The sequence below is a fragment of the Papaver somniferum genome, chromosome 1, assembly GCF_003573695.1.
Source record: "Papaver somniferum cultivar HN1 chromosome 1, ASM357369v1, whole genome shotgun sequence".
Taxonomy (NCBI): domain Eukaryota; kingdom Viridiplantae; phylum Streptophyta; class Magnoliopsida; order Ranunculales; family Papaveraceae; genus Papaver; species Papaver somniferum.
The window spans coordinates 194470607-194493878 of NC_039358.1; the positions used below are offsets into that span (position 1 = coordinate 194470607).

At 36.1% G+C, this 23272-nt stretch overlaps 3 protein-coding genes and 1 long non-coding RNA gene across 6 annotated transcripts in view; 3 read left to right on the forward strand and 1 right to left on the reverse strand.

The window, feature by feature from the left end:
* Window positions 1-300: 300 nt before the first annotated feature.
* On the reverse strand, window positions 301-2792 carry LOC113310880. Of its 3 annotated transcripts, XR_003341442.1 has the most exons (4): window positions 2459-2791; window positions 1391-1604; window positions 1176-1285; window positions 301-873 (listed from the first exon to the last, which is right to left on the reverse strand). It is a non-coding gene; the product is annotated as an uncharacterized LOC113310880 (long non-coding RNA). The 3 variants fall into 3 exon arrangements; XR_003341435.1 differs by having other exon boundaries at window positions 301-1285; window positions 1391-1622; window positions 2459-2792; XR_003341430.1 differs by having other exon boundaries at window positions 301-1285.
* Window positions 2793-3679: 887 nt separating this feature from the next.
* On the forward strand, window positions 3680-4660 carry LOC113356501. The gene has a single exon (XM_026599660.1). It carries the CDS (start codon window positions 3680-3682, stop codon window positions 4658-4660), a length of 981 nt encoding a protein of 326 aa, XP_026455445.1.
* A 3309-nt stretch (window positions 4661-7969) lies between these two features.
* Window positions 7970-11565, forward strand: LOC113310874 (succinate-semialdehyde dehydrogenase, mitochondrial-like). Its single transcript, XM_026559693.1, has 7 exons — window positions 7970-8013; window positions 8920-8952; window positions 9041-9072; window positions 9224-9324; window positions 10984-11089; window positions 11192-11269; window positions 11454-11565. Exons 4-7 carry the CDS (start codon window positions 9239-9241, stop codon window positions 11493-11495), a joined length of 312 nt encoding a protein of 103 aa, XP_026415478.1. The 5' UTR covers window positions 7970-8013; window positions 8920-8952; window positions 9041-9072; window positions 9224-9238; the 3' UTR covers window positions 11496-11565.
* Window positions 11566-15428: 3863 nt separating this feature from the next.
* Window positions 15429-23272, forward strand: part of LOC113356511 (succinate-semialdehyde dehydrogenase, mitochondrial-like) — a 31739-nt gene continuing 23895 nt past the window's right edge. The window contains 4 exon segments of the mRNA XM_026599666.1: window positions 15429-15514; window positions 17169-17244; window positions 17851-17950; window positions 21105-21153. Coding sequence (XP_026455451.1) covers window positions 15429-15514; window positions 17169-17244; window positions 17851-17950; window positions 21105-21153 — 311 coding nt within the window.

Here is a 23272-nt window from a genome sequence, read left to right on the forward strand (position 1 = left end):
TTGGCTTTCATTTATTTTGTTCTGCAAGTTACGGGCTGCTAAAGGATGATGTTCCATTTCGAAAATATTGTTCAAGTTTCCGTGTTAATGTAAAGATTTTTTTCCTTTGTGGATATTGTTCACATTTTTTTAGTATCAAAATTGCTCCTGATTGAATTGTACATAGAATTCCTTGATATCTGGTTTGTGACTGAAATGTTTGGAATTGTAGAGTTCTTCCCCTTTCTTTAGGATTCGAATCCGGGCAGTTATGCTGTGAGTGAATCACAACAAGTGGAGTGCACGTGCGTTGCACTTCGGTGGACAATAGTTAAATATATGCATTTTCCATGTTCGAAAATCATAACACTCTTAACAGAATGTGTTATAATCGTACAGTCAAATAGCACAGTAAAGTAATGTACATAGCTCCTGGTTGAATGAGTTGTGTATATTCTATATCCATCATCTTCAGCACCCCACACCATGTGAACACTTAATTTCTTATGAATCTATTCATTATATGTTTAGCATCTAAGCCTAATAACCTAATACCTGCATTGGGAACTCACGAATCTTCCTAGATCTGTTCACCATATACAAATAGCTGCCAAGTAAAAGCTGCATCCTGCAGAACCTACTCTTGATTCACTTGCTCAACTGTAACGCCTTGCGAACTCACGAATCTAGAAATCCTGCATAAATTCAAATTTATCTTTGCGGCTTCCATCTATCATAAGTTCTGGACTTCTCTTTGCACCTATCATAAGTTCTGGACTTCTCTTTCTTCAAGCCATGATAAAGCCCGAGTATCAATGCATTTTCACATTAGGATACGATGTTCAGCGACCAGCAGCTGTAGTGTCTCTTCAGCTTCCAGTTCCTAGTCAGACTCTGGCATGATATCATACAACATATATTACTGATGCAGGCTCTAGCCATCGGTTCTAATCTAGTAAACTTTAAGTATTTTCTCCATTAATTCATAGCTAGTGTGAGTTAGACTGTATCACAGATGTAAACAAAATGAGCGAATATCACATTTTTTTTGAAGTTTAGCACATAAAACTTCGCACTTTCAACATATATATAGTCTAAAGTACAGTAAATTTTTGTCAATCGAAGAATGCCTGAAATGATCCCAAGATGAACTTTCCTCACAGTATTGTACAATAACTTGCTAAAAATATACGTACCTTCCTGCATATAGTCCTGGTTACTCTCATTGGGACCGTCTTCTGGATTCTGGATCAGTTGATTTGCTCATCAAACACAATTGTATCTTCTTACCATGTACGTAAGGGAGCTAAAAAATTTCCAAGAAAGTTCTATCAATTGGGAGTATTTTGACCATTGTATAAAGAATCATTATTCTACAATGAAAGACGTTGAATTCATGCTAAGAACGTACCTCTATGTTCTGGTCCCAATTCAATAAACCCAGCGGTAATGTTCGTCGACATTCAGCCAAGGGAAGTTCAACTTATTTTTGGTGGCAGCTGCTCCTCCATCGTATTTAGCCGATGGGTTTTTTGTCAAACCCAGTTCCTTTCTCGTTCAGCAGCCAGCTGTTCTTTGGACATGTTTTGTCTCCAAACTACAAAGCAAGGGCGTGCAGTTTCCATCTGCAGCAGCAATTAAACCTGAATTGTGTATGTGATTTAAAATGAATGTGAGAACCATTCATATTTCTGCTAATAATGTTCAAATGAATTTCAACTGGTACCGAGTTATCTTGATTGATTCGTGAATGAATCAATCAATTTGTCAAGCATACTATTTGTAAAGAGATGTAAATTAACGTCAATCTTTAATTATGTCAAGCATACTATTCATAAAGAGATGTACCCCTCTATCTGGCAACACTTAACAACTTATATATCTTCCCCCTATATTGTTTATTACTCAACCGTCTGTGGTGCAAACATTAATAACCAAGATATGTGCCCAGTCTACTACATAATACACCTCATCTGTAATGCTACAGCCTGCAACAGCAAACCGAGATCGGTGTATGAAATAATGACCTTCATAGTAAGTGCTTTTAAACTGACAGCAACAGAGTGTGACTACAATTCTTTAAAAACCTATTGGTACAACCTAGATCAGTAAATCATACCTAAAATTAGTGCCTAAGCCTACAAATCAGCAGTACCAAAGAAACAGAAATGATATAGTTGGTATGGGAAACGTAAACCTAAAATAGCAATCAGATTGCATATCAATCAAATCACGAACGCCTAATATCTAAATTGCATAACAAACTGAGCTACACATGTGAACCCAAATTGGAAACCATTCACTTAGTGCCAAACACAAATTTACCTATTTCTTTTGCCCTAACTGAGAAAACCCCCTAATTTCAAATAACCGGATTAAAAAAGACAGTAATGATATTATTTTTTATTGTCCTGGTTTTGTTCAGGGTTAACCCTATTTCAAGTAAAAATCAAATAATTAAGAGTTTGGAATTACATACCTAATGAAGAAGATGAAAATTCAATCAAACCCTATTTCTGTGAACCACCATTCTTCAATTAAAAATAGATCGATTGAAAGCATCCGATTAATTTTTTGAACCAATCTCTAATTTCAGTTCTAGGGTTTTTTCATGGAAGATGTGAGGGAGAAGAAGAAGTTAAACTTTTTGGTGTGAGATAGAGAGATGGAATTGATGCCGAATACGAAATATGTTGATGGAGAAGGTGAGGGGGAAGAAAAAGTTGATGTTATCCTATCATTTGCTCACAAATTCGTTAATGGGTGACTTTCTCAATGTCTGTTGTGAGTGTGAGATAGTTGAGGGAGAAGAAGAAGAAGTAACGAAAAGGTAAGGGTATAGTCGGGAAGTAACGAAAACATTCACACGGAATTGGTTTCTATCATCCAATGGTTCCGGTTTTAAACATAGTAGATCCAAGGGCTTATGTTAGTTAAGATATTGAATTTCTCAATTCCCTTGGTGTCATTAAAGGAGGGGAATGGATAATAGAATATACTCCCTCCCTTCCGATTTAGTTGCTGTTTTAGGAGTTTTCACGGATATTAAGAAATAATAAAGAGAGGAAAATCTTTTCTAAAATACCCATATTAATTCCTAATTAAACAATTAAATGACCTAGGTTTGTGTTTTTTGAAAATATGAAATCTCTCAATCCCGTAAGACCAGCTTGGTTGTTCCTAATTTATTTATTGCTCCTAGAAAATCTGTAACGGAGAGCTCAGCAGCGTATGCACCAAGATAATGTTGCGAGGCTAATTTTTGGCTTTTTTAATCTTGGATAAACCTTAGCCAACGTGCATAATCTTGGATAAACCTTAATCTTGGGATGTACAACTGAGTATGTATCCAAATCTTTGGTTTTGATTCAACCAAATATTCCCTCCAATTCTAGAATCAATCAAATGAAAGTGGATAAGCCAAATACTCTCTCCTGATTAGAGAAAAATATTCCCTCCAAAGATTTTGATTGTACCAAATATTCCTACAAGGATTTTGATTGGACCAAATATTCCCTCCAAATCCAATTCCTAAAATTACACAGGTCAAGAATGAAGCGTCACTTGAAAACTTATTCAAAATTTAAATTTTCTTAACCAAAATTATTTCGCTCCTGTTTTTTTCAATTTGTTTATAAACCCCAATTATTCTTTCATCTCTTCCAATTCCTTATGTTCATTTTTTCCTCTTCCCTTTAGAATGGATACTTTCATGGAAAATACTCAAGCTTACCTTTCTTTATCAAATTCTGATGTTGAAGAAACGAGTGATGAAGAAGTAGCATCCAATACTAGTGATGAAGAGGCAGTACCAAGATATGACGACATGGTTCTTAATAATCCAATAATAAGAGCATCAAGAGAACTCAAAAATGATGAACGTTTAGATATCTATCAATATCTGTTAACCCATAGCAATAATGGAAGAGTTAAAAGAGGTTCCATACCAAGAGTTGCTGGTATATTCAAGACGTCTGTTTCAACTGTTTCTCGTATTTGGAATCGATCAAAAGAAAATCATAACTCAAACATGCCTGCTGATGTATCTTCTAGGAAGCCAACAAGAGTTGGTCGCAAACGTGTGGAAATCGATAGAGACAGGGTACTGGCAGTTCCATTGAATCGCCGTACTTGTATTCGCACATTAGCGGCAGAGATAGAGATGTCAACAACAACATTGCATAGGAGGATAAAAGAAGGCAAAGTCAAGCCACACACAAGTGCAGTAAGACCAGCTTTGAATGACGATGGAAAAATAAAGAGGTTAAACTATTGTATTGACATGCTTGATACAAGTACTTTTAATTCTAAACCAATGTTTAAGGATATGTTCGATTATGTACATATTGATGAAAAGTGGTTTAACATGACAAAAATATCGCAGAGATATTATCTTCTTCCCGATGAACCCAAACCTCATCGTGAGTGTCAAAGCAAGAGATTTATTCCTAATATTATGTTTACAGCTGCAATTGCACGTCCGCAATATGATTCCTCAGGGAATCTAATTTTTGATGGAAAAATTGGCATATGGGCAATGGTTAAAAAAGTGCCGGCAGCAAGAAACAGTAAGAATAGGAAAGCCGATACACTTGAAACCAAACTGATTGATCCAGTTGATAAAAAGGTTTCAATGGAGTTTTTAATCGACAAAGTCCTACCGGCAATTCGTGCTAAATAGCCTACCGGGAATACACGTACCATTTATATTCAACAAGATAATGCGAAGCCTCATATTTCGAAGGATGACGAAAAATTTAAGAATGCGGCATCAATCGACGGGTTCGATATTCAACTGAAGAATCAACCTGCAAATAGTCCAGATATGAATACTTTGGACCTCGGCTACTTCAATACACTTCAGAGTATACAACATCGTCAGAGAATGAATAACATTGATGAGCTTATTGTCGCGGTAGAAAAGGCTTACAACGATATGGAACCACGCATTATCAATAAGGTCTTCTTGACCCACCAATTATGCATGTTGGAGGTTATGAAAGCTCGTGGAGAAATCCGTTATGTTTTGCCGCACATCGGGAAGGACAAGTTAGAGCGTGAAGGTAATCTTCCAATGAGAATTGAAGCGGATAGTGCTTTGCTTCACGACGTATTAGTGGAACTTAACAGGATGCCTGAATTCTGGTCCACTCTTGAACGAAACATGGTGGGCTCAAGTTTGGAATCCAGAAGTGAAAATCTTAATGAAAATCTTAATCCAGAAGTATGATGGGTTCAAGTTTAGTGTCAGGTTATGAGTGCAGTAGTTTTATTTTGATGCTTAGTGTGTTAGAGTTGCCGGATTTATTTTCATTAATTTGCAGTAATGTAATCGAGTCAGGCAATGTTGTGCTCAAAATGTGGTTGAAGTAAGGTTTAATGGGTTAATTATGTACTGCAATAACCTGTTTTTTCCTCTGCTAATTCTCTGCTACATAAATAGTGCAAATACTGTAGAACACGTAGTTGTTGTTCTGACAAAAATGAAGAAAAGAATGAGCTAGATTTGTTGATTGCTTACTGCAGTGCACAAAACATCAACATTTTAATTGGGTCCAAATATAGTGAACACAGAAAAAAAAATGTGCAGTAGCATTCTCTAGTTTGTGCAGTAGCATTGTCTACTTTGAGAATATGCAGTAGCATTGTCTACTTTGAGAATGTTCAGTAGCATTGTCTACTTTGTCTAATGCAAAGCAGAAGAGAATGTGCAGTAGAAAAAAATGTGCAGTAACATTGTCTACTTTGAGAATGTGCAGTAGCATTCTCTTCTGCTTTGCAGTATTTATGTCTTTAAATGTCGCGTAGTCTTAGTTTTGGGCCAGTAAATTGCTGTAATGTCAATCAGTCTTAGTGTTTTGGGTTATAGACACTGTCCACTTTGAGAATTTCGTCATGAAGCTCTATGGTTTCGTCTCTGCAGTGAACTGCAGCGTACCTGTGTTGTACTGACAAGAGAGCAGTGGGAAGAGGAGAGCATTGGGAACAATAGAGCAGTTATCTTAAGAAGAACGGGGCAGGCATTTCTTTTACACTAATAGTAGATGAGGTTCTCAGTCAATTAACAAGACAAAACACACAAGAAGCTTGAGAGAGAAAATATGATATTGCAAATTGCTAGTGGAGGAAGTACCAACGAAGTTGAAACTAGCAGAAGAAAATAAACTAGACATATGCATGTTAAAAATATCATGAACACAAATGAAGAGACCCTGAACTAAAAGGCAGAAGTTATCATTTACATCCAGTGCTCATTTACTCCAAAGAAGAAAAAATAAAAATAAAAATAGATGTGCAATATTCTTAACTGTCTGTTCCAATTTTCCCTACCACAGTTTCATTTCCCCAACCTACGGACAATAACGTCTCACCTGGAAAGTAAAAATGAGAAAAGATGTGTCTTCACAAGCTTCTCGTGCACCACAAGAAAAGAAGCATTTTGCTTGAAACCGTTTTTACCATGTACAGTACAAAAGAAAATTATGGACATAGAGTTATGAAAAGAAAAACTAGAAAACTGTAAAGTGTCAGGCATTTTTTTTTATCAATAAAGAAAGGATACTATTGATAAGATTAGCAACCAAAACAGCAGCTAAATGCCATACAAACAGTCATGGATACAGAGCTATAAGACTTAGCAGGAAGAAAAAACCCAAGCAAAAAAAAAAACAAAGATCGGGGAGGTATTAGGTGTTTCTTAATAAAAAAAATTGGGTAAATATATCTTCAACATCTCATCAGTTACTTGTTGACGAGCCTGTGCCGTATTCTCAAAACCATCTTCTCTTGGCGGCAAATTTACATCAATCTCTCCACTCACTCTTCTTGTTGGTCGACCATATGGAGTAACTTGATAATATCGTAGAAGAGTGTAAGCCAAAGACAGTAGATAATCTAGCATATCCTCATCCATGGTGTTTGAAAATAAGAAGATGAACTTTCTTTTGTTGAAGCAGAAGATGAAGAGATGATAAATGAAGAACCAACCAACATAGAGTATATATTCTCCATGGAGCAGATTACAATGAGAAGTAATTTTTTCTTTGTTGATTACTATGAGAATTAATTCTCTGATGTGATTCCAATGCAGGGGCATATTAGTGAAAATTGGGAAAAGAAACTAAAACTATCATCTAATTTGAAACAAAAAAGAAACCCTAAAACAGCAACTAAATCGGAACGGAGGGAGTAGCATTTTCTGATTCAGAGAATGCTTCGGACTTTGATGATCAACATAAATCTTCAAATGTCTACTAAGTATGGTCTCCATTTTTGAACCGCAGAAAATCTTGAAATGTCTACCAAGTAAGTATGGTCTCCATTTTTGAACTGCAGAAACTATTGCAAGCATCTCTTTATCATATATGGATAAACTAAGGTTCTTTCCAGACAATCCTTTGCTATAATAAGCAATTGGTTTTCCACATTGCATTAAAACAGCACCCAACCCATTCCCATAAGCATCACATTCCAATGAAAATTCCTTTGAGAAATCAGGAAGTATCAGAACCGGAGTTGTAGTCAATGCTTGTCAAAGAATAATCTCTTTCCTTTCTTTTTCTTCTTTAATCATGAAGAATAATTAGAACCCTCAAGTTGTGAAAGGTAGTTCAAATTTTTTCTTTGTAACATCCTCACAAATTTCAGTTAGTCATAACATTCTGCTTAAATATACCATCGCATTTACTGCTTGCAACGAAGTTCCGTAACAGTGGCCAAACTTGTGTCTGTGCAAATAGGATTATCGTGCAAGAAGGTAACTATGATGGAGTAAACATTCAACAGTATGATTACCATGTTTGTGCTTTTTCTCCTAGTGTTGTGTAGCTACTTCGTTCAAGATGCAATCACTCAATATTGTGTAGCTGCTTCGTTCTCTCTCTCTCTAGGATTTTGTATCTGTTATATTCTATTTGCTATTGATATATGCCTCTCGGATATAATACAGGTATTTATGAAAAATTCGCTAATGCTTTCGTCACTCCTGTGAAAAAACTTGAAGTTGGGTGTGGTTTCACAGAAAACGTTTCACAGGTATCGATTTACTTGGCCTCCAATTTGTTGAAAAATTCTTTTTGTAACCATTATGCTAAATTGATGTTAAACACTCTCTATGCAAAATCACCTAACCTCCATTCAAGTTCGAGTCCAAGCCTCTGTTCAGAAAAGGATTATTGTGGTTGTGTATTAGAGATCCACAAAAACTTTAGTAACCAGAAGGTAAATGATAGTAGAGAGAAGTAAATTCACAGTGTAGAAAGAATGAGGCTTCATCAGATTTGGGTAAGTTCAGGATTGTGTAGAAGGTCAGTTTCAGATGGCTGCATATTATGATGTGGAAAGAGTAAACCCAGTAATTGTTGATTAGGTCAAATATATTTTGGCATGTTAGGAAGTCTCCTGAGTCACATATTAGTGTTATGGTGGTGTTCTTCTATCCTTAATTATTATGTTAATAATCAAAGGAACATGATTTTCCCAGCTTGTCTGTTTGTTTCTGATTTTTAACAGCATTAACAACTATTAGTGTCCTTTGCTACGAGGGGAATCTAGATGACAGCATTAAAAATGCTAAATCTCAGACAAATCACCACTGAAAAAATTACCAAAAAATCAGTATCTTCTTAACAGTTTACGGCCGAGTCCATGTTTTTTGTTTTGCCAGAGCTGCGTCACACACCTTGTACCGATATCAAGATCTGATGTGGTATCTTTGTCATGGGACATAGCTCATGTTCAAGCATAACTTTTACTTGCATATACCACCCATGAACCTTATGTATTCAGTTAACACCTGGATATGTTATAAATAGAGGTTTGTTACCTATAAACATAATCGTTAGACGTTAGTTTTTGTGTAACTCTGAATTATGAGTTTTCCCTTTGAATTAACCAACTTAGGATTGTGGGTGATGTATAATTATTGTTTACCTTGTACAGGGTCCACTAATCAATGATGTTTTCATGCAAAAGGTTAGTTATTGTTTAACTCTGAACTGTTTATTGACTATCTTTCTGTGAGAACCATATTGATTGACTGCGGTTTTCTGAATCACTCAAGTTGAATCTTTCCTTCAAGATGTTACCTCAAAGGTATGGTTTATCGCTCTTCTTCTTATTCGCGTTGATTATTATTTTTAGTCATTTCATATGCTTATTGTATTTATATTAACAATTATTCGGATGGGAAACTTGTGCTGAGATATGGATTGCTTAAAATTTTCCACTTTTTTATGTATTTTAGGGAGCAAAAGTACTCATGGGTGGTAAAATACATAGCCTTGGGATGAAATTTTATGAGCCCACTATACTCGGTGAAGTCAACAACGAGATGCTCATAGCAAGGTAAATAAAATAAAAAAGCATAAACATTAATTTTTATAAATTTGCGGCTAGCCTGCTAGTAGGTATTGCAAAAGAAGAAGAAGAAGCCTGTCACTAGGAGATATCATTATCTTCAACCTAATTGATAAAATAAAAAAGCATATACATTAATTTTTATAAGGTTTCATTTGTGGCTAACCTGCTAGTAGGATTGGAAAAAAAGAAGAAGAAGCTTGTCACTAGGAGATATCGTTATCTTCAGCTTAATTGATAAAAAAGTATACATCTGACATTTAAGGTTAGGTGTAGCATCTGAAAGGTTAAGAGATAATCATCGATTAACATGAATCCTAAGTTGCTCTCTCGTATGTCATATATAAGAAGCTATTTGTATGATTATAATGAAAATAATTTGGTTCCAGATGTATCATGTTTATGACCACCCTGTGTACATATATTTTTTCTGCCACCATCAAGAGTGCTATCACAATATCACTGCAACTATTAAGAATGTTGGTTTCTTATCGGTATCCCATCTGATCTATGGTAAATACTGTATTAACAACCTTAACTCCTGCCATTATGACATAATTCTTACGATTTGAAATAAACAACACATGATAACCTATTCACCCTACAATCTGCATATTTGTTTCTATATTGGTGATGCAGTGGTGGTGTACTGAGCCTATGCTGCAAAATAATAGAGGTAACGATTTCACTTTGCTGTGGTCCTATTTTCAGAAAATAGGATAAACTTAAAACCTTGATAATGTTTCTAAATAACCCTCATTTGGGAAGTTGGTGAGCATTTGTGCATCACAATGAATTTTGGTTCACATTTGAAACCGCCAATTATTGATTAGAGCTGGTGCTTCAAAGTTTAGTTTAGTTCACCTTAGAAATCACCAATCATTGGTTAGTGTTACTTGACCAAATGTGATCAAAATGGATGCTACTTGACCAAATTTGTCCCAAAATTGGTAGACAAAACCATCAGTCCTAGTAGCATCTTGATGAGTGACTATATATGATAATAGGACAAGCACAGAAAAGTTTGCTTTTATGGGTATTGATTAGGAAGAACATTTAATCGCTATAATATGTGATATTAGGTAAAATACATTTAAAAGTTTGTTATATTTGGATTTTAGAAGTTGAAAGAACTAAACACATACAAATCGACTAGTGGTTGTGGTGTGTACACAACTCTGAATTGCTCGTATTTAAAATTGGTTATGCGATATATCCTATCAAAGAAATGTTATCTAATATGTACCTTATAATACCTTGCTGTCTCGCCTCGACTTGCACATCACCTTAAATATTCTTTATTATTCTCTCCTACATCCAAGGAGTATTTGGCCCTGTTGCACCACTTTTGCGTTTCAAAACTGAAGAGGAGGCAATTTACATTTCTAATAACACAAATGCAGGTAAATTCCATATAATCGTTTCCTTCTGTCATACTTCCTAAAAGTTCAACGTTGCAAGGAGTTCCCTTTTCTGCAGTGATTTAGTGAAGCTAGTTATTGTAATTAGAAATAACAAATGCCTATGGTGTTTACCTAATTCATGGAAGTGCACATTAATAATTTAGTATCCATCGAAGTATTTCATGTGCAAGACTTATTCAATAGAAAGTAATATTGTTCTGTGTTTTTCTGTGTGTATATTTAGGACTTGCTGCTTATGTTTTCAAATAAATGTCCAACGTTCTTGGCGTGTATCTGAAGCACTTGAGTATGGAATAGTTGGGGTCAAAGAAGGAATAATATCAACAGAGGTGAGTCATTTCTGGGAAATTTATTCCCATTCCAAAGGTCGTAAGTTAAAGCCATGATCTGCAATTTTGTGGGTTTAACTTGATATTTTTACCCTTACATAGGTGGCGCCGTTTGGAGGAGTTAAACAATCTGGTCTTGGACGAGAGGGTTCCAAGTATGGGATGGATGAATACCTGGAGGTAAGCAGTAGACCCTTTTACAAAATTCATTTACCAGTGCGGCCAACATATGTTTTGAACCAGTTATCGTTCTTTGTTGTTTGTTATTGTCAGTCTAATTGAACCATAATTTTTCTCTTTGTTGTTTGTTGTTGTCAATATATATATTTTAATGGTTTCTTTATTACTTCCCCACATGATGCAGGTTAAGTACGTGTGCATGGGGAACATGGGTGGTAATGCATAATTTTGGCCAGCCTTTTTTCCATGTATCACGAGAGTTGAGTATATATTCAGCCATAGGTATGGAGAAACATAATTTTATATTTTTCTGTTTGTTCTCACTTAGGTTTCTTAACAGTTTCTTCTAGGAGTCGTCATGTACTGACTTTCTTCATCATTTCTCAAAATCTTCAAGGCCTTTGTCATTGAATATGTTGCATAGATTAATTGTTGCAGGTTTAAGTTGTTTTTCATGTATAGTGTGAAGTAGTATAAAGCAGTTGAACCTCTTTGTTAGGACTTGATTTTTATGGGTTGTCTTTTTGCGTGGATGTGCATGTTTCACTTCTCTTGTGCTATTTTCTATGCTACAAAAATAGTAGGAATTAGAAACCCTAGAGCTACCCCAGATGACAAAAATAAAATGAAAATGAATAAATAAATATATAAATAAACAAATATACATGAATATTATGTTTTTCAACTGAAAGGGTTATATTGTTTGAACAGAGGCTTAATCCTTTGAATAGAATCAACCTTCCCAGATATTATCTATCAAAGCAGCATAAAGAACAACATGTACATAAGAATGGTTGGTGTTTAAGTGCTCCAAAACCTTAAGATTTCCAACGTCTCTCTCTTGAGGTAGTTGGACCTGCCCGGGCCAAGAGTTAACATACATTCCAAACTGCAGAGTTCCAAGTGGCACTTGCAACAATCCGCTATCGGTGATTGAGTTGATTGTACTTTTGTAAACTTCATAGGCCCGTTATAATCATCTCAAGTAGGCCCGACACTTGCGACAACACGCAACCAGTGCTAGAGTTGGTTGTACTTTTGTAAACTTCGTAGGTTGTATTGTAAAGAATCCTAATTTGGGGCTATACGGAAAACCTTTGAGGCATATTGAATAGGACAAAAATGGGATTTGAAATAGTATTTCTAAAGTTCCTATCCAATCATTTTTCACAAAGGAAAAAATACATTTCGGTGAAAAAAAGCTATGTTTGGGCATTGGAACAAGTAAAGTTAATCTTCCGGGAGGATGTTCTTCCAAAAATCATGGTAACCGACCAAGAGGCCGCATTGATGTTTGTTATTAGGAAGGTATTTCCGCGTGCACAAGTCTTTCTTTGTACCTTTCACATATGGAACAATGTTAGGAAAAAATGCCAACCGATAATTCAACAGCTCAAGTTGAAAGAGCTAGAGAAGATTTCAAAATTACCGGATGGAGAATGAGAAGTGGAGAAGAAGAAATTCATGAAAGAATATGATGCCAATGAAAGGTTGCGGGCATGTTTCTCCAACGATTAGCATGCTTTGTAATGGTCAATCACCGAAGAAGTGTATGAAGAGAATATTGCAAAACTCATTGTGAATTAGGGCGTCAAACACACGGAAATCGTTATATATTTACGCAAGCAATTCTTGGATACCAGAAATATAGATTTATTAGTGCATTTGAAAACCTCCACAAGCACTTCGACAACCAAGATACAAGTATGGTAGAGTCGGCTCACTATCGTTTGAAAAAGAATCTATTTAGGTGCATGGACATATTCGTCACGGTGTTTGACGTAATGGAAGAATATTTCATGAGTGATGTTATAAGAATTAAAGCGTTATTCGAAAAAAAGTCTAATGATGAAGCATAATGAGTTTTTGGATCATAAGTCGCTCCGGGGACTAACCCATAGGGTTTCTCATTTGTGATTTGAAAAAATAATGGTGGAAGTGGATTTGATGGAGAAATTGGATGATAACTCTCAAGAAGAGTGTGTTTGTAAAATGAGGGAAAGCATGAGACTTCCGTGTCGGCACAATCTTTTTCGGTACAAGGATGGTATTGTACCTTTTGAGGATGTTGATATTTTTTGGAAACAATTGATTTGTGACCCTATCCCCTACGAGGACGATGATGTAGAGATTTGGGACACAAATCCTTTTGGGATGTTGCGAGATCAAAAAAAAATTCCTATGGCACAACATGATGCTAATCCTATATCCTCACACCCAACAAGGTCTACACGAAACAGAAAAGGGGCCAAAAAAAGGTAGGCCACCCTCCAAAGAAACCCGAAAAGATCTTAGAGCAAAATCCAATGGACTTTCCAAGGGAAGAGATCCATCTGGGGTCGAGTACCATAATGAAAAGTACGAAGAAGAGAAGAAAGAACTGGAGAAGATAAAAAAAATGGACGCAGTGAAACTCTCAAAGAAACGTGGTCGACTGAGCAAGAATAAAGGTGAAACAAGTAACAAAGAATTTAAGAATAATGGTCCTCTATTTCCTCCGTCGTCGCAAGGAGACGTCAAGCTTAAGGGTAAGATGTTTCCATCTCAATAAATAGAAACAACCAAGAGTAGTCTGGTGCCCAAGCAAAAGGAGAAAAAAACCGTATATGCGGAGGAAAAAATGAAAGGTCCTAAAAGAGACAGTTTGGGAAAGTATTTGAGACCTACCAATATGATTTACAATAACTATTTGCAAGACCTACCCGAAGCCATTCATGAGTATATCATATCCATGGACGACGTCGAAGGGGATGACCATTGTGGTTTCCATGTCGCCGCGGAACAACTAGGATCTTTTAAAGATGGGAACCATCCGATTGTCCAAGGTGACGAAGTAAATTATATAAGGAAAAGATTGTTACAAATAGTACGCCGAAACAAGGATTTCTAAAAGTCAATGATTGTGGGTGGGGTGGGGTGGGGGACCATGGGGTGCCACGAGAGTTCATTAGTTTTGAACGGTGTTTACATAGGGATGCTGTCATCACAAGTAAGCATTGGATGCAAATGCCGATATGTGGGTTTTTATTCTCCGATATGTGTTTACATAGGGATGCTGTCATCACAAGTACGACTACTCATTTTAATTGTCCGTGAAGCTTATTTTCTTCGTCACAAAGATTTAAGTCTTGCCATGATTCGTCGACTAAAGATACACAATGTAAAAGTTCTACATTTATAGGTGAGATTACATGGTTCGACTTTTTTCTACGTCCACGGGGTATGAGTGATTGTTTGTATTAAGTTGTGGTGGTTACAAAGATCTCAAATGCTTCCCAAAGTAATAGAGAGAACTCAAGTTGAAGTAAATACTTAAGTTCTAAACATTAAAGAGGTATAAGCTTAAGACTAGATCTTCTTCTCCTGGGTATTGAATGCCTATCATGATATTAGTTCTACTAACTGTTGAGTAGTTAATATTTTTAAGTTGGCGTAACCGGTCCTGATATTATTAGTTACTAATGTACCCTAGTTATTTTAAAAATTTTAAGTTGGCGTAAGCGGTCCCAAAGGATCACCTTGTTGAACCCTCGGAGCTGAAGAAAGTACATGATCCATGTAGTATGGCGTGTCGGCGAAGCATAACAAAACTCAACCCAACGGGATATAGAGGGACATAAATTACGTACCTCGGTGATCATTGCAGTTCTATCGATGAGATTGAATGCATTAGAAAATTCTACCAGCAACATGGAAAGATTATCTTGGTCCCCTTTTTCTTCCAGCACACGATTTACAGCATGTATAATCGCCTCTCCACCACATTTAGCTCCAACTCCAAACTGGAAGTCACCCAGATAAGAACTCATCTCTTGGCCAATGAATGAAGCAGCGGATTTAGAAACAAGCCTTCTCCAAATTTGGCCTACTGCAATCGGACGCAAACCACCATCGGGCTTGGTGAGTGGGGTGAGAGGCGCACTAGCCACAAAAGCCCCCAAAACAGAAGGACAGGAGTCTGCCAACCATAAGTTAACCACATCCGTAATAGATGCAATTATTTCATCCGATAAAACAGCAGCAGCTCCACTAAGAGCATCGAGAAGGTGTTGCGCACGAAAACCATCTCTTCCACGGGAGGTCCCTTTGGGGAAACTCTTCAATCTGCCTAACACCAACTCATCCGAAGCTAACATGGTAGTTTGGGAAGGTGGAGTAGATGGGATTACTGGAAAACGAGCAGAGGGGTGCTTGCATCGAAGTTCAGCTAAAGTGGCATCATTATTGGGTGCAACTCCAGTTGAGGTAAGAGTGCGGATAACGGTTGTATATAGACCACTCCTTTGCCTGGTCAGATCAATCTATCCAACAACTACCGAAGTAGCAGAGTTTAGATTTGCAATCAATCAATATAGAATCAAACAAGAAAGTATAAGGTGATGTCGATCTTACACAACTAATCAATCGAATAAATCCGATTCTAGTTGGATCCCAGCCGATCAAGGTTCGTGAACACCCAAAGAAATATAAACCAAATCAGAAATATTCTTTGTCTTCAAATCTTCTTTAATCTTCAATGAAAACCTGCACAACACCACTTGAATCTCTTGTGATCAATCACACACAGAACGGAGTCTGTTAACAATGGATTATCACAAGACGTCTTTAGATCTACGAACTGTTCTAAAGATCTCGTCGAAACTTCGATCTAGTTTGAGTGAATCATATATCAGAAGAGAAGATTCTCAAGAATAAACTAGGTGCAATCAAAGTTCAACAACCATTAGTCAATCAAATCAATCAAAAACAAAAATAAACTTCAATTATCCAGTTTCCCACCAACGGTACTCGTAGACGCTTCTTGATCCCACAGAAGTCTTTAAACGTGCGGTCGTAAGAGATTTCTCCTAATGATGGTACTTTCCTCTCCGAATAGACGGCTCCACCAGAAATAACAAAAAGATGAAGTTTGCCTGGCTCTTAGGATAGTTTTCTTGAAATGCAAACTTGGGTATTTATAGACCAAGGACGTTTGGACACCTAGGAATTTCTAAAACACAATTATTCTTAAGATATGCAATAAATGCCCAAGTCAGTTTTCATAATTCCTGGAAATTCTTTGTCCAATATTTCCGAAACCTCACTAGAATATCTCCAATTAGTAAATGCACATTACCAATTTTTATTTTCCAGAGATATGCATTTAATTGCTGGTAATTAAAAGCATATAAAATTAATAACCTGAATTAAAAGATTTTTAATTTATTTCGGTCCAGGATCTCCTTAAGTTATTAAGGAATATCTTTTAATTTAGTTAAAAGATAAGAGTTACTGATCATGTTCAAAGTATGTTGACATCTTATTTTTCTTTGTAAATCCTTTTTCATATTTACAATCTTGGAATCGATTATACCACACTTCGAAACAAGTGTACACTTCTTCCATTAGGTCCTGATATTAAGGTGCCTATCATGGGTTGAGTTTTCTTAGATAACTAATGTACCCTAGTGTATTGATATTTTATCACTCACATAGTTGTTTTTGGAATACAGATGAACCCTGGTGTACACGTTTAGCTACGGTTACATAAACCTAAATGAGGGTACATTTCATTTGTGTGTAACAAGCTAAGTTCGATCTAACGGTTGAAAGATACTAGCTTGGTTGAATCGGGTTTTCATATAACGGTGATTGTTGAATACTTTGTTACCAAGGTAACTTGGATTGCAAACCCTGATTTGAAAACTATAGAAAGGAGAACTCTAGCAACAGGGAAACCTAATCCCCATACCTCTTGTGTGTTACTAGTTGCATAACTAGAGTCGATTCGCCTTTAACCTTAGGTTTCTTCTCGGGACCCTGTAGGTTAACGACTTGAAAACTTTATTAGGATTGTGAAGCCAGACCCAACTATTATCTTTGTAGTTGTGTGATCTGATCTTGCTGTCTCTATGCTTAGCGATCCTAGTCTCTTAAGAATCCAAGGACTTATAGGAGGGAAATGGGTTCAAGCATATGCTGGAAAGACCATACATGTTTAATATCTACTTTTTCTATCCATTTTTTTTGTGACCAGTTTTAGTTGCTACCTTTAGTAATTTTAAGTTCTAACATTATAACTGCAGACAGTAGTAGTCCTACCCTGTTTTTTTTCTGTTTTCCTTTCCAGTATGATACATATTACTTCTTTTAAACCTTTTAGAATTAACATACCACAAAGATTAGAAGTTATACTTTCTTTTTTATTTGTGGTGTTTTCTTTTTTCTTTTTTGTTTTTAGAGAAGGAATGTTTTTATGGAAATGTAGATGCAATGACTTAATACCAACTACCAAGTATCTGCTTCAAAAAAACAAACAAACAAGCCAAGTATCATGCAATAACTATTTTAGTTAGAAGGTAATGTTGTTTGAACCTATATACCGACTGGATCATGCAATAACCCATATTTTTTAGGAAAATGATTAACTCGACCTGTCAATGATATAGTTGACATCGTATGATCTCTACATGACCTTCATCATTTCCCCTCGAAAGAAAGAACCTCCTATGGACAATTTCACATTCTTTATAGTTTCTTGAATAGTTGAATTATGTTGTTGGATGTTGCTTAGAAATTGAAGAAGTTTCCTGTGATGACAGGTAAACAACCCCGCCACAGGAGAGGTGATAACAAATGTCCCATGCATGGGTAGGAAGGAGATAATGGATGCAATATCATCAGCCTCTGAAGCTTTTAAAAGTATGTAGCTTTATATCCTGCAACCTAACTTGTCATAGTGTTGGTGATATAATTTCTTATTGCTGGTCTGAAGAGAATCTCGTTGAAAGTTCTTTTCTACGTTGCTTTTAGGAATTTCTAAATAATTTTCATCTTAGGACCTAAAGGTGACACAATGGTTTTTCTTTTTTGTTGTGTTGTTGAACATATGAGACCCACTTACATGTCTTGGCCCATTGTCCCCTTGAAAGTAAAGAAACTGAACCTGCCAATGAAGACTTGCTAATTCTGGTGGTACAATAAGTGTGTCAGTTGCAGATAGTTAATTTGCTTAAGACACCACATGGACCCTTAGTAATTTTAGCTTAAATAACCTGTCATAAAATCAATTAGACTGTTGAGGTTGGAGGGAATTTGATTGGAGGATTTATGTTACCACATGAAAGATAAATGTTATGTTATGCTCGTCTTCGTGAAATTCATGTAATTGTTTTTGGTTCTGTGATAATTTTCATAACAATGTCTATAGCAGCTAAAGATTGAACAAATAATTCTTGGAAAAGAACTTTCTGAGTTCCTGATGGAAAGAGATTTTAGCACTTAGATAAAGAGCAAAGAAACTATTATTACAAATGAAAATGCGAGGGTACAACAACCACAACTAACAATTCGTTTGGAAATCTGAGAGTACTTACTCCAACATACTTCTAGAGAATCAACTAGACAATCAGACTCAATCTAGAGAAAAGTATATACAAGAGTTTATATCTCTATCTCTCAATTCAATCTGCAATCAGCAAATAGAAATTTGCGAGCCCGATTGAATATAAGAGAAGTAACTTGAACGGTACCAATGACCAATGTTCAAGGATCAATCAATTTCAATCAACAACCAAAGGTTGGATTTCCTAACTGATCAATACAAAGCACAACCTGTGATATTTCAATTATATAACAAAATATAATGCGGAAAAGAAATAACATAGACACTGGAATTTTGTTAACGAGAAACCGCAAATGCAGAAAAACCCCGGGACCTTGTCCATATTTGAACACCACACTATATTAAGCCGCTACAGACACTAGCCTACTACCAATGAACTTCGGACTGGACTGTAGTTGAACCCTAATCAATCTCACACTGATTCAAGGTACAGTTGCGTTCTTTACGTCTCTGATCCCAGCAGGATACTACGCACTTGATTCCCTTAGCTGATCACACCCACAACCAAGAGTTGTTACGACCTAAAGTCGAAGACTTGATAAACAAATCTGTCTCACACAGAAAAGTCTATTGGAATAGATAAATCTGTCTCCCACAGAAATACCTATGAGTTTTTGTTCCGTCTTTTGATAAATCAAGGTGAACATGAACCAATTGGTAAACCGGTCTTATATTCCCGAAGAACAGCCTAGTATTATCAATCACCTCACAATAATCTTAATCGACTAGCGAAACAAGATATTATGGAATCACAAACGATGAGACGAAGGTGTTTGTGATTACTTTTCTATCTTGCCTATCAGAGATATAAATCTCGAGCCAATTCTTTCAATTGTACTCAACACGATAGAAATATCAAGATCAGATCACGCATCTACAGAGAAAATAGTTGGGTCTGGCTTCACAATCCCAATGAAGTCTTCAAGTCGTTAGCCTACAGGGTCTCTTGAGAAACCTAAGGTTAAAGGAGAATCGACTCTAGTTTATGTAACTAGTATTACACGGAAGTGTGAGGATTAGGTTTCCCAGTTGCTAGAGTTCTCCTTTATATAGTTTTCAAATCAGGGTTTGCAATCTAAGTTACCTTGGTAACAAAGCATTCAATAATCACCGTTATATGAAAAACCTGATTCAACCAAGCTAATATCTTTCAAACGTTAGATCGAACTTAGCTTGTTACACACAAATGAAATATACCCTCATTTAGGTTTATGTAACCATACCTAAATGTGTACACCATGTTGGCTCAACAATAGTTAACCGAAGTTAGCTATATGATCATTTTCATATCAACCTTGTTCATCTTAACCATAACTAGTTCAAATGACTCAAATGAAACTAGTTAAAGAGTTGTTCAATTGCTATATTCTCATAGAAGTATACAAGAACACAATTGAAGCAAAATCGGTTTGATTCACTCGAATCAATTCATGAACATTATACCCACGGTTTGCAAAGATTACATTCCTTATTTTATAAATGTTTAAACTTTAACCTTCAAGTATGCAAACAGGTACGCATACTTGAAATACCCGGACCAAGATTGGGTTTCGCCAGTTCGCAAACGAGTACGCGTACTTCCAATCCCAGCATAAATATTCGGACATGAACCTTATGCCAGTACGCAAACGGGTAGGCATACTTAGGTTCCTGGATTTCTCAAGCCAACAGGTACGCGTACGGGTACGCATACTATGGTTCCCGGACATGGATTACATATGTGCAAGAGTACACAACATGTCATATACAATAATGGTTAAGTGTTCTAAACTCTTATTTCAATCATTGAAACTTTATTAGAGGATGACAATAGCCCTTTTCACACACTATTAACATCAAACCGATTTTCAAGTTATTAAAATAATCATAACGAAACATTCCAAGTCTACACCAAATGATTGTATTACACAAACCATGCAAGATGTTACTTGGAAATTTTCACATGATCATCTTTTGACTTGCGTCAAGAATATAAGATGAACTTGGTCGAAGCGAAAGCTTGCCAACACATATTCCGAAAAATATGTAAGCGAGTTAAACTCAGCTCGAAATCTCAAATGTGTATAATAGAAAACTATATCGTAACACGACTTATGTCTCAATATAGGAGATAGAGTAGAAATAGACTTTCCAAGTAATAGATGAGTTTCAGTCTCCATAGACCTTTTGTTGATGAAGTTCCACAAGATCTCCTTAGTAGTTCTTCGTCTTCAATTGATGAACGCCGTGAAATCTAAGGCTCAACTATACAATCTATGTCGTAGTCCGAGACATCTATAAGTAGACTAGAAATCAAGACTTATAGTTTTGATCATTAACATTGACAAACATGCTTGAGATAGCAACGCATGCGAGTTCGACCGAGCAGTGCTCTAACAACAGACAATATAGAAAAACCATCAAATTAAAAAATATATATTGCATAACCATATCATATATTTTCTCTTACAGCTTGGAGAAAGCTTACTTCAAACGAACGGAGCAAATGTATGCGCAAATGGTACAACAAACCTGTGATCTTGAAGAAGTCTTCTAGTATTGCTCTGCTTATGAACTGTGTTTTGTCTAACTATATTTGGAATATTAGTAAGTAGACACTTAAAATACACTTCTCAATGCAAGATACAGTTACTAATAAAAGGAAGATGTAGGTGTATGTAAAGAAAGATATTATGGGGGGTCTATAGCCATTATTAGATGTGGAGTTCTTTTAAGTTTTATGTATAATACCGGTAGGCTCACTGAGCACCATGATCGAAAATATTTGTAGTTCAACACTTCCTTCATTAGCATATTAATTCTGACAAGGCTCGTGAACCATATCTTGGGGAGGCTCCACCTCGCTGCGGCTACATATCTATACCCCAACTCCACGTCTTACGCCTCGTACCAAACAACATAGTGTGAAAAGATTTCCGTTGTTATTTACTTGGGACTACTTGAAATTGCTAGAATTATCTAGCAGATGTAGAGTTTGTTGAAACTTAGTTCCAGTAGTCTAGATATAAATAGGCCACGAGGGTCAGTTATGCCAGACCTATAAATGGCTTGATTGTCATTTATATCACAATCAATTAAGAGAAGAATTAGCTAGTGTTTAAGTCTTAAGTTTATTGTGTGAATTATTCAGTGTTCAGTATACATCCATTTTCAAAACAGTCGTTGTTACAAATATTGATGCTTTCCTTTCTAATTTCTAATTCAACAAACTAACACATTAGAACCTTCAGTATTTTGCTTACTAAGGAAATCCAGTGTATTCTTGAGAGTTTGGGCTTTTTCAATATGCCAGATTTTAGCAAGTAGCACCCTTTGTAGTTGGAGCTACATACTTCCGTTAAGTGCTGCCTTTATTTCCTGATTACAAACGTTAGAGTGGCCAATATTTTCTGATTTCCAACTGAAAACGCGGGGATACAACAACCTCACCCAATATTTCCATTAGCAATCTGTATGGACAAACTCTAATATACTTTTAAGAGAATCAACTAGACAGTCAAGACTCAATCTTAATAAAAAGTATACCAAGGAGTTAATATCTCAATCTCTCGATTTGATCTATACTCAAACAAATAAAAATCTGTGAATCTTTATCAAATACAAGAGATATAAACTTTGATGGTACGGAAGACCAATATCCAAGGATCAATCAATTTCCAATCAACAAACAAAGGTTGGATTTCACAATTGATCGATACAACGCACAATCTGTGATATTTCAATTATATAACAAAATATAATGTGGAATAAAAATAACACAAACACCAGAAGTTTTGTTAACGAGGAAACTGCAAATGCAGAAAAACCCCGGAACTTAGTCCATATTGAACACCACATTGTATTAAGTCGCTACAGACACTAGCCTACTACAAACTAACTTCGGTCTGGACTGTAGTTGAACCCTAATCAATATCACACTAATTCAAGGTACAGTTGCTCTCCTTACGTCTCTGATCCCAGCAGGATACTACACACTTGATTCCCTTAGATGATCTCATCCACAACTAAGAGTTGCTACGACCCAAAGTCGAAGACTTTAATAAACAAATCTGTATCACACATAAAAGTCTACGATAATAGATAAATCTATCTCCCACAGATAAACCTATGAGTTTTGTTCCGTCTTTTGATAAATCAAGGTGAACAGGAACTAATTGATAACCAGGACTTATATTCTTGAAGAAAAGCCTAGTATTATCAACCACCCCACAATAATCTAAATCGTATGGTAGCGAAACTAGATATTTCGGAATCACAAACGATGAGACGAAGGTGTTTGTGATTTCTTTTTATCTTGCCCTATCGGAGATATAATCTCAAGTCAATTATTCAATTGAACTCGTACGATAGAAAATGGCAAGATCAGATCGCTCAACTACAAGAGAAGTAGTTTCGTCTGGCTTCACAATCCCAATAAAGTCTTTCAGTCGTTAACCTATAGGGTCTCGAGAAGAAACCTAAGGTTAAAGGAGAATCGACTCTAGAAAAACCAACTAGTATCACACAGGAGGTGCGGGGATTAGTTTTTCCAGTTGCTAGATGTCTCCTTTATATAGTTTTCAAATCAGGGTTTGCAATCCAAGTTACCTTGGTAACAAAGCATTCAATATTCACCGTTA